Source organism: Oncorhynchus clarkii, chromosome 17, assembly GCF_045791955.1.
Source record: "Oncorhynchus clarkii lewisi isolate Uvic-CL-2024 chromosome 17, UVic_Ocla_1.0, whole genome shotgun sequence".
Taxonomy (NCBI): domain Eukaryota; kingdom Metazoa; phylum Chordata; class Actinopteri; order Salmoniformes; family Salmonidae; genus Oncorhynchus; species Oncorhynchus clarkii.
The window spans coordinates 20,881,382-20,894,955 of NC_092163.1; the positions used below are offsets into that span (position 1 = coordinate 20,881,382).

Consider the following 13,574-nt stretch of genomic DNA (forward strand, 5'->3'; position numbering starts at 1 on the left):
CGATTACAGTGGGATTCCCAACACAGCCCTTGGTATCAGGCCATCAGTCAAGTGTAACAAGTCATTTGTTTCCCCCTCTGGGCCTTCACTGCAACATGGGGTCTGGCTAGAAGTCAGGGATACATTTTGATTTTGGGGGGGGGGGGGGGGCTGGATTACAGTTACTGTGATTAGAAGTCACTGAAGCAGTAGTTGAGGGAAGGAGATTGAGTGTAGGTGAGAAATGGAGGAATGTAGGAGTCTTTGTCACAGCTGCTGTGTTGTGAGGCCAGGACACGTCTCCTCAGAAAGATCCGAGGGTTTCGGTATAGTTTTGGGTTTCGGTATAGCACTTTGTGACATCTGCTGATGTAAAAAGAGCTTTATAAATAAATGTGATTGATTGATTGATTGATCATTGATTTTGACTGCGATTCCATGCAGTCGATACAACTACGAGTGGATTTGGGTTTGTTGATGCCTCAGGCTACAGCCAGCAGGGAGAACTGAATGCCTGAAAGCACACTGTTCACAAGAGGTGTGGATTGATTTCAGGCGGCAGGTTGGCTACTGTAACAGCAAAAAAAGAATGAATATCTTGGAATATAGCAAGTATTGTGTCTTATGAGGGTCTCTGTGTTCTGAAGAGGTGCTGCAAACCCCTTGTAAAGCTTTTCTACGGGCCCTTACCTGAGAGGTCTTGCGTGCGCGTTGCCCGCTTCTACGTATGGATGAAGGTAGTCCTTTATGTACAGGTCAGCTGCACTGTTGGAATGGGTGCAAATGAGGACCCTGCAAAAGAATGGGGATAAATGTGTCAGCACTTAAGAGATCTTTACCAAATAAATATGGCCAGGAGATCTGACCAAGGAAAAACTTGAGGCCATAACAATGAAAGACAAGTAGGTATGTCGGAGAATCACTGAATAGAAGTGAGAACACCTACCGTTTCTGCGTTGAGCCAATACAGACAATTCTAGAACATTTATTTTGAGGTGAACATGTTAACACGTCCCTTAAACAGAGTTGCAGGAACGTTGTGCACTTGACCGCATGTTCCTATTTCTCAGAAAGTTATCATGATGAACAACTGTCTATAGGGGTCAATCACCCTCCTTGTATCGGCTTTTAAAACATCCATAATTCATTCCCACCATATAATATTTAACATAGTCCGTTGGAAAGTTTCAGATGAATATTGTATTTCTACACATTTTTCATTACATATTTTTTTATTATGTATGAAGGCTTTATAAAATAAAAATATCTTATGTTCGAGGCCAAATGCCACAATGTATTTACACAGGAAACATTGTTGTTTCCTATTTTTACACTAGCCAATATACATTTCCTGTCAGCGTCTCGCCGTACTAACAAGAGAAGGGGCAAAAAGTGGAAGAGCGGGAGTCTTCAGGGCATTTTGCATTCTATTACAACATGGAATTCTGTTGGAACTGAGATAACAGGCCATTGTAATGACAATTCAATTGAACACATGGTTCACTTGAATGGAGATTAACCATCCAAACAATCGCTGCCTCAATCCTAATCAATTGACATTCCCTTAATCCACACACACATCCCCCCAATTGCCTTCAGTGACACATTCTGATCAGATGATACACCCAATTTAACAATGACACCCTGAGTGTTTTCTTAACTGTCAACTCCAAGGCTGCCTAAAGCCCCGGGAGCAGCAGTAACCTTTGCCCTTTCGCCCTTTTAGAGCAACCCATCTGGCCGTAGAGGAGTTGGCGTGTGGTGCCCGCCTCACCTGCTGTCGTCCTGCTTGAGGATGTGCTTGACGGCCTGTGCCAGGGTGAAGGTCTTGCCCGTGCCGTAGGGCCCGATGATGAGCACAGGGGGCAGGGGGATGGTGAGAGGCGTGGTGATGGCCAGGATGGCCTCCTTCTGCTTGGCGTTGAGACGCGGGTCCAGCTGCTCGTCCCACTGCCTGCAGGGTGGCAGAGAGAGAGAGGGGATGAGATACGGGAGGGAGAATGGAGGAGGAAGATGAGATTCACAATGACACTAAGTCGGCTGGCTGGCGAACAAGCATCATCGCTCATGGGGTTCCTGACACAAGGAGGGGGACATTGGTCCACACACACCAAACCCTGCCAAAGCACACCAACACACCCTCTTAAGTCTGATAAACCGTGGACCAGTCTCTCAGTCTACTAGCATCTCGGTCCTCATTAGAAAGCGGTGGCCAAGTGGAGTCGAACAGCCCGCCCGGTCGATCGTATACAGGCCCAGCCATACTAAAGGCTGCTGTAAGCACCGTGAATGGGCTGTGAATAGGTAGGGCAGAGGGACGGATTCAGGGATCAGTGGGGATGAACGGAGAGCCGGGTCAGGGTTTAAAACTGAGCTGGGAGGCTCACCCACAGAGTAATGAGGTCTGAGGGAAGAGGGGTGAGGAGGGTTGAGGTCTTAGAATGGCTGGCTGATCAAAAGCACTGTGTATTGGGGGGGTGAAACAAACAGACACACACAGGGTGCACAGCTGGTCTGAGAAACCCAGACACGGGAGACAAGCACATTGGCGCTGGCCAATTAGCTTATTCATGGCCAATCAACATGGCAGTCAATAGCCACCATGCAGTCAGGCAAGGCAGGGGCTTTGTTAGGCCTACATAAGTAATATAACCACTTACTCTAACAAGCAACACTTTCCATATTATTTCAAACCCATTTTTAACAGCACTCATTCTCATACCATTATCTTAATGAGGTGAGGCACATGGACCCATAGTATTTAGGGACTTTATCCAAATTGGTTACTTCCATATGGAGCTAGTTAAGGTGATGATTGTACTAATAACCATTGGCAATATTGTAAGTGTTTCCCCTTTATGCATTTAAATTGTGGCCACCACTGCAAAACACATATATAACGCAGGAAGAAGAACCTGACTTGTTGATCTTTCAGTAGCAAAAGTTCTAGCGGATGAAGTCTTTAATCAAAGCCTATACAGTGTTAATCATAGTCAGGAAACCAGAAAAATTAGTTATTTGGAAGCATGAGAAAAGTCTTGACTTTGTTGACTCTTGGGTTCGTGTCAATAAAGATTACTCTGTGGCCCTCCAATAGTTGTCCGACTTTAGCCGGGAGAACTAACAGCTTTTTAAAAAATGGCCACCTAGTCAGCGAGGGCAGCTAGTCTCGGTCTCCTTTCTCAACTTCATTCCAATGCGAAGGTATTAGCAAAGCTAATTTACCATGCATGTTTTAGGGAGGCTTCTATATTTAACCTAAAGGAGTATTTAAAAAAACAAAATGTATCAAAACCTCACATGGATCAATGGAGGTGAGTAAGGGGCCTGTTGGGCGGATGCTGATTAGCAATGGCTGTCCTGAACCTGTTTACACACCATGGAACAGGGGTTGACGGATCTATGTCAGGCAAATTCAAATCTGGAACATGGAGCCAGTGCCACTTCTGATTTTCATTATTTCCCTCAACGACCGATTTAGACCTGGGACACCAGATGGTTGCAATTAATTATCAGGTACAGAACAGCAGACCTCCAGGGATCAGGTGTGCGAGTGTACCTGTTGGGGCTCCAGGGATCATGTGTGCGAGTGTACCTGTTGGGGCTCCAGGAAGCGTGCGTGCGAGTGTACCTGTTGGGGCTCCAGGGATCGTGTGTGCGAGTGTACCTGTTGGGGATCCAAGGAAATGTGTGTGCGCGTGCATGCATACCTGTTGGGGCTCCAGGGGATGGTGGGGGTAAGGCTGGTGTCTGGGAACAGGATGCCGTTGTCTTTGATGCGGTCCAGAGCATAGTGCATCTCACACAGGGGCAGGCGGTTCAACTGAAACTGCAGCTCCACCTGGGGCAGAGGGGAACACAGGAGTGGGTCCTCATGGACAGTGTGGCCACGGCCAGAAGACAGAAGTGGTCTTGGTTAGTCGTTGTCAGGTCAGAAGCAGTCAGTGTGGTCACTTATTTAGGTCACTCAATCCAAGTGTTGAGACTAAATAAAGAGCCATTTTAGAAGAGGCTCAGCTGGAAACAATTGGCTCTAAACAACTGCACAACTGACATATTACTCAATGACCTATCAACACAATGATAAAATGGTTGTTACGAATTTAAACTGTTGATCTCCCTCGCTCCTTTTCATGGACAAGCAGCCATTTATAAGATCTCCTATGAAAATCTGTCTAATGTTTCACAGGTCCCCCCCCCTTCAGGTTTTCACTCTTTTTTTAATAGAAAAACAACTACATTGGATGTTTGAAGTCCACAACAATACTCAAACCACTATTGAGGCCTGGAAAAACGTTGAGAAATGTAGATTTTAGTGTACTTATTACCCTTTAAATTTCAGTGTGCACCTAGGAAGAAGCTGTTGCTTAGATATATTTTTGTAGTGCACGTGACAGTAGAGTTTGCAAAAGAAATAGCCACTGGATATAATTTTGTTAGGTAAGCATAGGCTACTTTGTGTAGTTAACATTTCATTTAGAAGGTTTTTGGGAAAGGCTTTCCCATCTACCGGAGTACTTTTCATTAGCAACATCGCTAACGGCTACATACCGAATCATTAATGCATTCTGTTCATGTCTTATGATAAACTTGTGCACTTCTGTGATTCCGTGTCCTCCCTCCGCATTGCGGATTTTATACGGCCCTAGTGTAGTTACCCTTTAATTCCCTTGCGCACCTAGAAAGAGGCTGGGGATGTTTTTGTAGAGCACACGTGATGGTAGAATTTGCCAAACACATACCTATTGGATTAATGCAAATAATCAGGATATTCTTCCAGGTAAGCATAGGCTGCTTTGTGCTTAACTGAGAAGGTTTTGGGGAAAACCTTTCCGTCTACCAAAATATTTTTCTTTAGCATCTTTGCTAACAGCTACACAAAGTTCAACAATTGTTTTTATTGTTGAATTCAGTTATATTGTCTAGGTTCTGTGATTCCGTCCCTACATTTGTTCCTTATCTGCGGTCAGTCTGCTTGGCAATCAAGGGTCTTCGTTGATAACTAGGGAAGGCTAGGTGGCACGTTCTCCCTCTGACAAACTGCTGTTTTATTTCATAATAGCGTGGGTTTCCACAGGGTGGCTAGATAGCTAGCTTTAATTCCCCCATCGCCACAGGCCCTGTCCTAATCACTTAGCCAGACATGAGCTGCTAACAGGTACAGTAGCCAGCAGTAAAGTGTGGAGAATGAGGGATAAAAGGACACCGAAAGAGAAAGACTTATGAATAAAAATATATATTTTTAAACATTGAGGAGAGAGAGACATTCTAAATGGCAAGAAGATAAGGACAAAGAGCAAAGAGATAGAAAGGCAACTAAACGGCTCGCTCCAAAACACGACGGACAGATTATTTTCCCAGCAACAGGCTTGTTTGGATAATTGCTCATGCCCAGGTCTCGCTTTCCCCCCGCCAACCCATCATTCACACCGGAGAGAAAGATCAGCCTTCAGCCGCCACTGGGCAAAGTAATCTGGATCTCTCGCCGCGCTGGCAGAGTGCAATTTTCCCTGGAGAGCCAGCCTTGCTGTTGACGGCGCTAACCTTTGTGAAGTGGTAATCGATACGGGGACCTTTCACCCTGAGAGTTTGCTTTCGCTAAAGCATCAGACGTTGGAGAGGTGAGGCTTTCATTAATGATTTCTCAACTCTCAAAATGGCAGAGGACACAATGGAATGGGAGATTGAAAGGATGGGGTGGTGGGCCTTTAAGAGGTTTAAACCATTCACCCGACTCAGAGAATAATTCTATGCCATCTCCTCTGTCCGTGGTGACATGAACAAACTTTTCGAGTATGACTCCATGTCAAGGGAGAAGACCTTGTGACTCAAAAGCATAGACCTCACCCGTGTGATTGTGTGTTGTATTGAACTAAAGGGAACAAACATCCTCCATATTGCAACAAGGCTAGAATGGCACTGACTACATACTGGACTTTGGATCCGTTCAGCCAATAACCTACCCACAAAAATAAATAGACAAACACCTATTGTGGCAGCTGCCATTTTATAAATCTAAGTTGAAAAATAAAATATATTCTAACCAATCAACTCTTCTGTAGCAACTTGTTGCTATGTCAATCACACTGTTATACAACAATTTATTTTGTCCGTACCTGCAGTTCCCTATCAGGTATCAAGCCCAGCTCCTCGCAGCAGTCCTTGCATATCCGCAGGAAGATGTAGTCCTTGGTCTTCTCTTCGATGCAGGCCTCATAGACCCGCTCCTTGACCCCCGGGGGCTGGCTGCACCACTCCTGGCGGGCCAGGGGCAGCAGCAAGACAGAGTTCACCTTGGTCATGACAAGGCGGCCCGCCAGCGTGTCCTCCGACAGCGTCTCCGTCAGCTTGAAGCGGGCGAAGAGCTGCCCGTTCTGGGCGTACTTGGCGCCACCCGAGATGCCCGTCAGCATGAAGCTGGTGACCAGCTGGAGGTTGACTTTGATGTTGAACCTGGTGGGAGAGGCGAGTTAGCGTCATTAGCCAGAAATGAGGTTAGGAATGGGAGCATTAGCATTGTTAGAAAAGGCTAATGTGACTGACGAAAGGGGAGAGTAGGCCTAAGCGAAGTTAGCCAGAAATGGACATTAGCATTGTTATCCAGTGCTGAGGCGACTTTGATGTTGGAACTTGGGAGGGGAGAGGGTGGGACGGTAGCAAAGATAGATAGCAATGAAATGGGACTGGAGTTGTCGTGTCGAAAATATGCACCATGTTTAACTGGAATAAGGTGGAATCAATGTAACTGCCTCACTTCTAGAAATTTGACCATTTCACATTATTTAAATGTAAACAGCAGTTGTTGTGATCCGAAGAGGGCCTAACTTTGCCATGTGGTTTACAGGACAAACTTTTTGCCCAGAGGCATTCACATAGACAGCTGTTAGTGGTAGAAACATGTTTGTGTTGGGTATAAGGATCTTCTGTTTGGCCCGAAAATCTACCAATTCATCACTTTCGATTTTAGCAGAGTGGCACGGACCTGGACCATATGTTTAAGCTTCAGGTGTCCCTTAGGTAAGCTTGGGCCCTTAGAGAGCATTGCAGATTGATTGTTGAATAATCATTGGTTTGAGGAGAAAGAGGACACGAGTTGGGCCATGTAGTCATGGGTGGTTCATGGACAGTCAAAATGACTTTCTCAGAGATCAATATCTCTTATCGAGACAGCAATACTGGGAGAGTATAGACTATATTATAGATACAATATTCATATTATATAGCCTAATATTATTGTGTATTATCATTTACAGTTCATTCATAAAGTATTCAGACCCCTTAACTTTTTCCACTTTGTTATTCTAAAACGGTTTTAATATTCCCCCCCACAATCTACACACAACACCCAATAACGACAGAGAAAACAGGTTTAGACAAAAAAAAAAATATATATATATATATTTTTTTTAAAATACCTATTTACATAAGTATTCAGACCCTTTATGAGGCTTGGAAGTTGAGCTCCGGTGTATCCTGTTTCCATTGATCACCCTTGAGATGTTTCTACAACTTGATTGGAGTCCAAAATGTGATAAATTCAATTGATTGGACATGATTTTGAAAGGCAAACACATCCATCTACATATAATGTCCTGCATGTCAGAGCAAAAACCAAGCCATGAGGTCGAAGGAATTGTCCGTAAAACTTCAAGACAGGATTGTGTCGAGGCACAGATCTGGAGAAGGGTACCAAAAAAATTCTGCAGCATTGAAGGTCCAAGAACACAGAGGCCTCCATCATTCTTAAATGGAATAAGTTTGGAACCACCAAGACTCTTCCTAGAGCTGTCCGACTGGCCAATCAGGGGAGAAGGCCTTAATCAGGGAGGTGACCAAGAACCCGATCATCATTCTGACAGAGCTCCAGAGTTCCTCTGTGGAGATGGGAGAACCTTCCAGAAGGACAACCATCTCTGCAGCACTCCACCAATCAAGCCTTTATGGTAGAGTGGCCAGGTGGAAGCCTCTCCTCAGCAAAACACACATGACAGCCCGCTGGCGCTTACCAAAAAGGCACCTAAAGGACTCCCAGACCATGGGAAAACAAGATTCTCCAGTCTGATGAAACCAAGATTCAACTCTTTGGCCTAAATGCCAGCATCACATCTGAAGGAAACCTGGCACCATCCCTACAGTGAAGCATGGTGGCAACATCATGCCACGGGGATGTTTTTCAGCAGCAGGGACTTGGGAGACTAGTCGGGATTGAGGGAAAGATGAACCGAGCAAAGTACAGAGAGAACCTGCTCCAGAGCGCTCAGGACCTCAGAAAGTTCACCTTCCAACAGGACAATGTCTTAAAGCACACAGCCAAGACAACACAGGAGTGGCTCCGGGACAAGTCTCTGAACGTCCTTGAGTGACCCAGCCATAGCCTGGACTTGAAGCCGATCGAACATCTCTGGAGAGACCTGAAAATAGCTGTGCTCCCCATCCAACCTGACAGAGCTTGAGAGGATCTGCAGAGAAGAATGGAAGAAACTTCCCAAATACAGGTGTGTCAAGCATGTCACATCATATGAAGGAAGACTTGAGGCTGTAATTTATGCCAAAGGCGCTTCAACAAAGTACTGAGTAAAGGGTCTGAATACTTATGTAAATGTGATATTTCAGTTTTATTTTTTCTAAATGTGCAAAAAATGTCAAAACGTGTTAAGGGCTAGTGTGTGTAGATTGAGGGGGGGGAACAATTCAATCAATTTTAGAATAAGGCTGTAACGTAAGAAAATGTGGAAAAAGTCAAGAAATTCACAGGTCCTAGATCAGATTATTCTGATGAACAGATTTCCCTTGAAGAACACCCCACGAAGCCACACTTCCCAGACACAGATTAAGCCCTGTCCTGGACATAAAAGCCCTTTAAACTAGAGAATCTCCATAGAACATGCTTCTTGTCCATGACTGAGCTTAATCTGTTTCCCAGGAAACCGTCCCTCAATGTTAAATTGGAAGATTAAAAGGAACCTATCATTCCACAGCCCCAGGCAAATGACATCAACAGTGATGAGGGGGAACAGTGACGGAGTGGGGGAGGGCAACCCTGGTTACTTCAACTCGGGTGACTAAACGAAGGCTTGGGGGCCTTTGATTTGGTCTTAATCAGGGTTGGACTGCTGTGATAACCTGGTCTCCTTCTCACCTTCCACTGAGGAGAGCAGCATGTGCTGAATTACAGGGGGGTTTTGGGGGGGGCGCCTCAGTTTATACACAAGAAATTACTTCTATTCTAAAACAAATTTCCTGCTCTGGGGAAATCTCTGGGGATGCCGAGGAGATATGCATTATTAAAAAGGGCTTTAGCTGTGTGCCTGGCCACGTGTGCAGTGCACACACACACAACCCCTTTCACTGTGGAAGACCGACTCTGACACCTTGTGGTGGGCAGTCTCCACTCAATCCAGACTGTCGCTCTGTACTGTCTACACTAAAATGTCTATTTGCAGGTATCAAGAGGTGTGACTGACTAAACCTCCAACCCTTCTGAGAAAACAGACTCAAAAATCAGTACACACTCCTTACAATTAAAAGACAATTATCATCAGCAATGGAAGTGCTATTTAAAAAGTTTATTTTTAGCAATACAACCCATTGTCAGTGGTTGAAGGTTTTCAGAATAGGATCGATTGGAAACAGACTACAACAACAGAGGCTCTCACTCACTTGCTGACTTCTTTGTACTGGGCGATCTCCTCGATGTAGAGCAGGTCGTGCAGGCGGGCCTGGTAGTTGTCCCGGGTCAGGGTCTTGTCCAGCACCGACTGGGTGAAGAGCTGGTCGGCCGACAGGGGGATCTGGTAGCGGGCCAGCAGGCTGCGGTCCAGGTCCACCGTCTCGTTGGGGCTGAACTCCACGATGGTCTTGCAGGACGGGTCCCAGCGCTTGGCCGTCATCAGGAGCTGCTGCCTGGCTTGCATTAGGTGCTCCAGGTCTGGAGAGGGGAGGGTTTATTGTGAAAACCACACCTTCCAACATTAATATTGACACTTGATCATGAGGGCTATCAGGAAATATTGGCCTGCACTTGAGTGGTTCTGATGGCTCAGTTGGTAAGACCAGGGTTGTGCGTTTGATTCCCGCATGGGCCATATATAAATTTTACTCTAAGTCACAGGGGATTTTGGGTAAGGCTAGACAGAATCTGCAGGTTTCTTACTCAGAGATCTATATCATCCTGATATTGTTATTCCAATCCTATAGAACCTTATCAATAGCTTTCATGCATTTGTCTGTAAACATAATAATGTCTAACAGTGTTATGAATGTTTTGATTCATACAAGTATTACTTTATTTCAAATCCTCTTCCAGTTCAGGAAGAGGAGCTTAGGAAAATTCTGCCCACGCAAATTCCACCTGGCCCAAATCATGGGAAATATTGGCCTGCTACTAAAGCTATGAGGATTGGCCAGTAACCAGATTTTTTTTTACATAACCAAAGGATAAGAACATTGGACATTGCATTTGCACTTCTGAAATAGTGAGTAAAATAAGTCTAAATTCTGTAGTGTCATACCTAAGAAGACTCAAGACTAATTGCTGCCAAAGGTGCTTCAACAAAGTACTGGAGTAAAGGGTCTGAATACTTTAAAAAAAAACAGTTTTTTGCTCTGTCATTATGGGGTATTGTGTGTAGACTGAGGGGGGAAAAATGTGTTTAAGCAATTTTAGAACAAGGCTGTAACGTAACAAACTGGAAAACGTCAAGGGGTCTGAATACTTTCAGAAGGCACTGTCCATGGCTGCCGTATCCCTCAGGTTGGTGCTACACATTGTGGTGGATCAGGTGAGTTCAGTTACCTCCTATTACATTGCAAAGCACTTTGAGGCCTTATAAGAAATGTCATAAATGCAACCCATTATCAATATAACCCAACTTCTCTTAAAGTCATTTTAGTTGTATTTTCTATTAGATGTTAGAAACTTGGACTACTGAGGGAGGGAGGGAGGTGGGAGGTTCTATGTCATAACTGAAAACCTTCTATGGAGGCGGCGTCCACCATGATGCGCTGCATCAGCACGGGCTCCGAGCCAAAGTCGAAGACGATGGTCTGGCGGAAGGTGCCGAAGATCTCGGTGCTGAAGCCCACCACCACCGTGTAGACGCAGTGGTCCATGCCGTTGTCGGCCGCCAGCGCCTCCTCGCCCGCTGTCCACTCCTGGCAGCCCTCGGCCGCCGCCTGCAGCCGCTGGGCACCGGCATCGCCAACCGACACGCCCGTGATGGAGAAGTGGGGTCGATGGGCGTCGTAGAGCAGGGCGATGCGGTACAGCTTCCTCACAGGCTGGGGGGGGGGGGGGAGTGTGAGTGGACAATCAAATAAAAGGCAGATCATTTCCGTCTCATGTGGGTGCTCTTCGGAAGCATAGTCAGTTAGTCGAAGAGTATGTCAATGGATATATGAAAACGTTGACCATTGAGAGGGAATGTTCAGACGCACAAGTACATGGTCTCCTGTTGTGGTGCTGGGAATAAAAAAATACTACCTCAGTCAATGATACAAACTACTCCCACACACGACCTCTGCACAATTATTCTGTGATATGAGAAAGTCTTGATAAAGGTCGACATGACCAGACCGCCAGCAAAATCAACATGTAGAGCCTGCCTGTGTGTGGGAGCAGTCTTTATCAAAGCTGCTTATAATGATATGGCCGTGTATGGCCTACGGATAACAGCCAGACGATTTCAAATCAAAATCTACTTGTGAGGTGCTTTTGGAAATATATTTTTGATTTGAACCCATTGGATGAATCCCAAACAGCACTCTATTCCCTAGTGCACTACATAGGGAATAGTGTGCCGTGTATAAGGAATAGGGTGGTATTTGGGGGTGCTGACATTGAGTGAGACAGAGCCCCTGTTACCTTGCAGAACAGGGAGAAGGTCCAGGAGTGAGCTGATTTCTTGGTGGTGACCGTTACGGAGAGGTTGGAGCTGTGTTCCACGTTGACGCCGTCCAAATAGTCACTCAGCTACGGCAGGAACAGAACACAAGACCATCCATGCCAAGTTAAGGAGAGTTTTAACAAAATAAAAGCCCGGCTAAAATGAGGACATAACAGCTTAATAGAATGTACATTTAAAATGGGCAGTGTATTTGAGATAAGTAGACAGATGAAAGGGTCAACGAGTCTAAAAAAACAATATATGCTGTATCAGCCTCGGGGGCTCTGTTCCAAAACAAGCATATTTACTTCCTCCCTTCCTTGAAGGACTAATCCCTGATCTGACCACCTGTCAATGTGTGTTAGATCAGTGATTACTTCCAGGGAGGAAGGAAGCACTTGTTTTAATGTATCTGAACAAGACCCAAAATGACCAGCTTCTCAGCTTATCGTCCACTAGTTAAATCAGTGATTACTTCCAGTAAGGGGGGTGTATTTTAATAATATTCTAACAGGGCCATAGATAAGTGACTAGACTAGGGTTAACTCACCACTTTCTCAGGGGAGAGAGAGTTCATCCACTTCTCGATGAGCGCCTCCATGTAGTTCTCGGTGAAGTGCTTGCTCTCCTGCTGCTGCTTGAGGCGGATGAGGCGCGAGGCGTAGCGCTTCTGCCACTCCATCAGCTCCTCCCGGGAGTGGGCCGACGTGCACTGGGCACCGTAGCGACACAGGCCCTGCTCCAGGAACCTGGAGGAGGACAACAGGATATTCAACCAGGCGGCGTCAACTTGTTACATGGTTTTCATTTCTAATAGTGTCTGAGAAACCAACCCAAGGGCCTGAAGCCAAAGGGCCTCACCCTCTGCAGCAACACTGAAAACCTGGGTCAGTTGCTTAGCTAGGTAACAGTGTTAATGTTTAGTTGCATGTAAAGCAAACCCATGTTCGCAGCATGGACATAATACTGGTACAATAACAATGGCTTTAAATGAAGGCCACTCAATAGTCACATTTGTACAAGTGATTGCATACAACATGCCAATTACTTGTTAAACTAGTCTTGTAATATATTATATGAACTATGGTCTTATGCCACTGTTAACACGTAGTCAGCAACGCACAATAGCATTACCTTTTACACAGCGTGTACTCCTCACTGCTGGTAACTCCTCTAGGCGGGGGGCGAAACTGCCATCCATCCCGTACTTCTGACCACAAAGACATCGTTGCATCAACAAAACATCCCACCCACAGTACATAACCACCTACATATGGACTGAGTGTCAAGCTTTCGAGACTTGAGTCAAAGTGAAAATGAAATCCAACTTTAAAAGGCTTCGTCTTTCAATATTCCGCAACCAGGCGTTAAATGAGTTCCTTTTTGAAGCAAATCGGAGCATTAAGCCTGACTGTGTGTTGAGCACAAGTTGTTAAGTCCAAACATTGACATAAATAAATGCATCCAAATCAGTTTTTCGAGTGAGGATGACTTGCTCACCTTCCTCGTTGTCGTCTGTATATTCTGTGGCCATCTCGCTACGAATGGCCTGAGGGTGGAGAGAAAGTATTGTATTCATAAGACAATAACATTTCATTGTCTATTCAAACAATTAGTTGACCTCCTGGGGACTGCAACAGGTGAATCATCTGCATTGTCATTCACTTTTGGAAATAAAATCAATACTCAAATAGCCCAAAGTCCAACATA

The 13,574-nt window shown here is 45.3% G+C and overlaps 1 protein-coding gene across 4 annotated transcripts in view; it reads right to left on the reverse strand.

The window, feature by feature from the left end:
* The window catches only part of LOC139370494 (probable helicase with zinc finger domain), a 62,627-nt gene that overhangs the window by 38,129 nt on the left and 10,924 nt on the right, over positions 1-13,574 (reverse strand). For 2 of the 4 annotated variants that reach the window (XM_071110013.1, XM_071110012.1), the window contains 10 exons: positions 13,365-13,413; positions 12,999-13,071; positions 12,415-12,613; positions 11,843-11,950; positions 10,953-11,259; positions 9,640-9,907; positions 6,096-6,432; positions 3,690-3,820; positions 1,754-1,933; positions 670-771 (listed from right to left, as the gene is read on the reverse strand). In XM_071110013.1, coding sequence (XP_070966114.1) covers positions 670-771; positions 1,754-1,933; positions 3,690-3,820; positions 6,096-6,432; positions 9,640-9,907; positions 10,953-11,259; positions 11,843-11,950; positions 12,415-12,613; positions 12,999-13,071; positions 13,365-13,413 — 1,754 coding nt within the window. Of the gene's footprint in view, positions 1-669; positions 772-1,753; positions 1,934-3,689; positions 3,821-6,095; positions 6,433-9,639; positions 9,908-10,952; positions 11,260-11,842; positions 11,951-12,414; positions 12,614-12,998; positions 13,075-13,364; positions 13,414-13,574 lie in introns of all 4 variants that reach the window. The other 2 variants (XM_071110010.1, XM_071110009.1) reach the window with 1 other exon arrangement.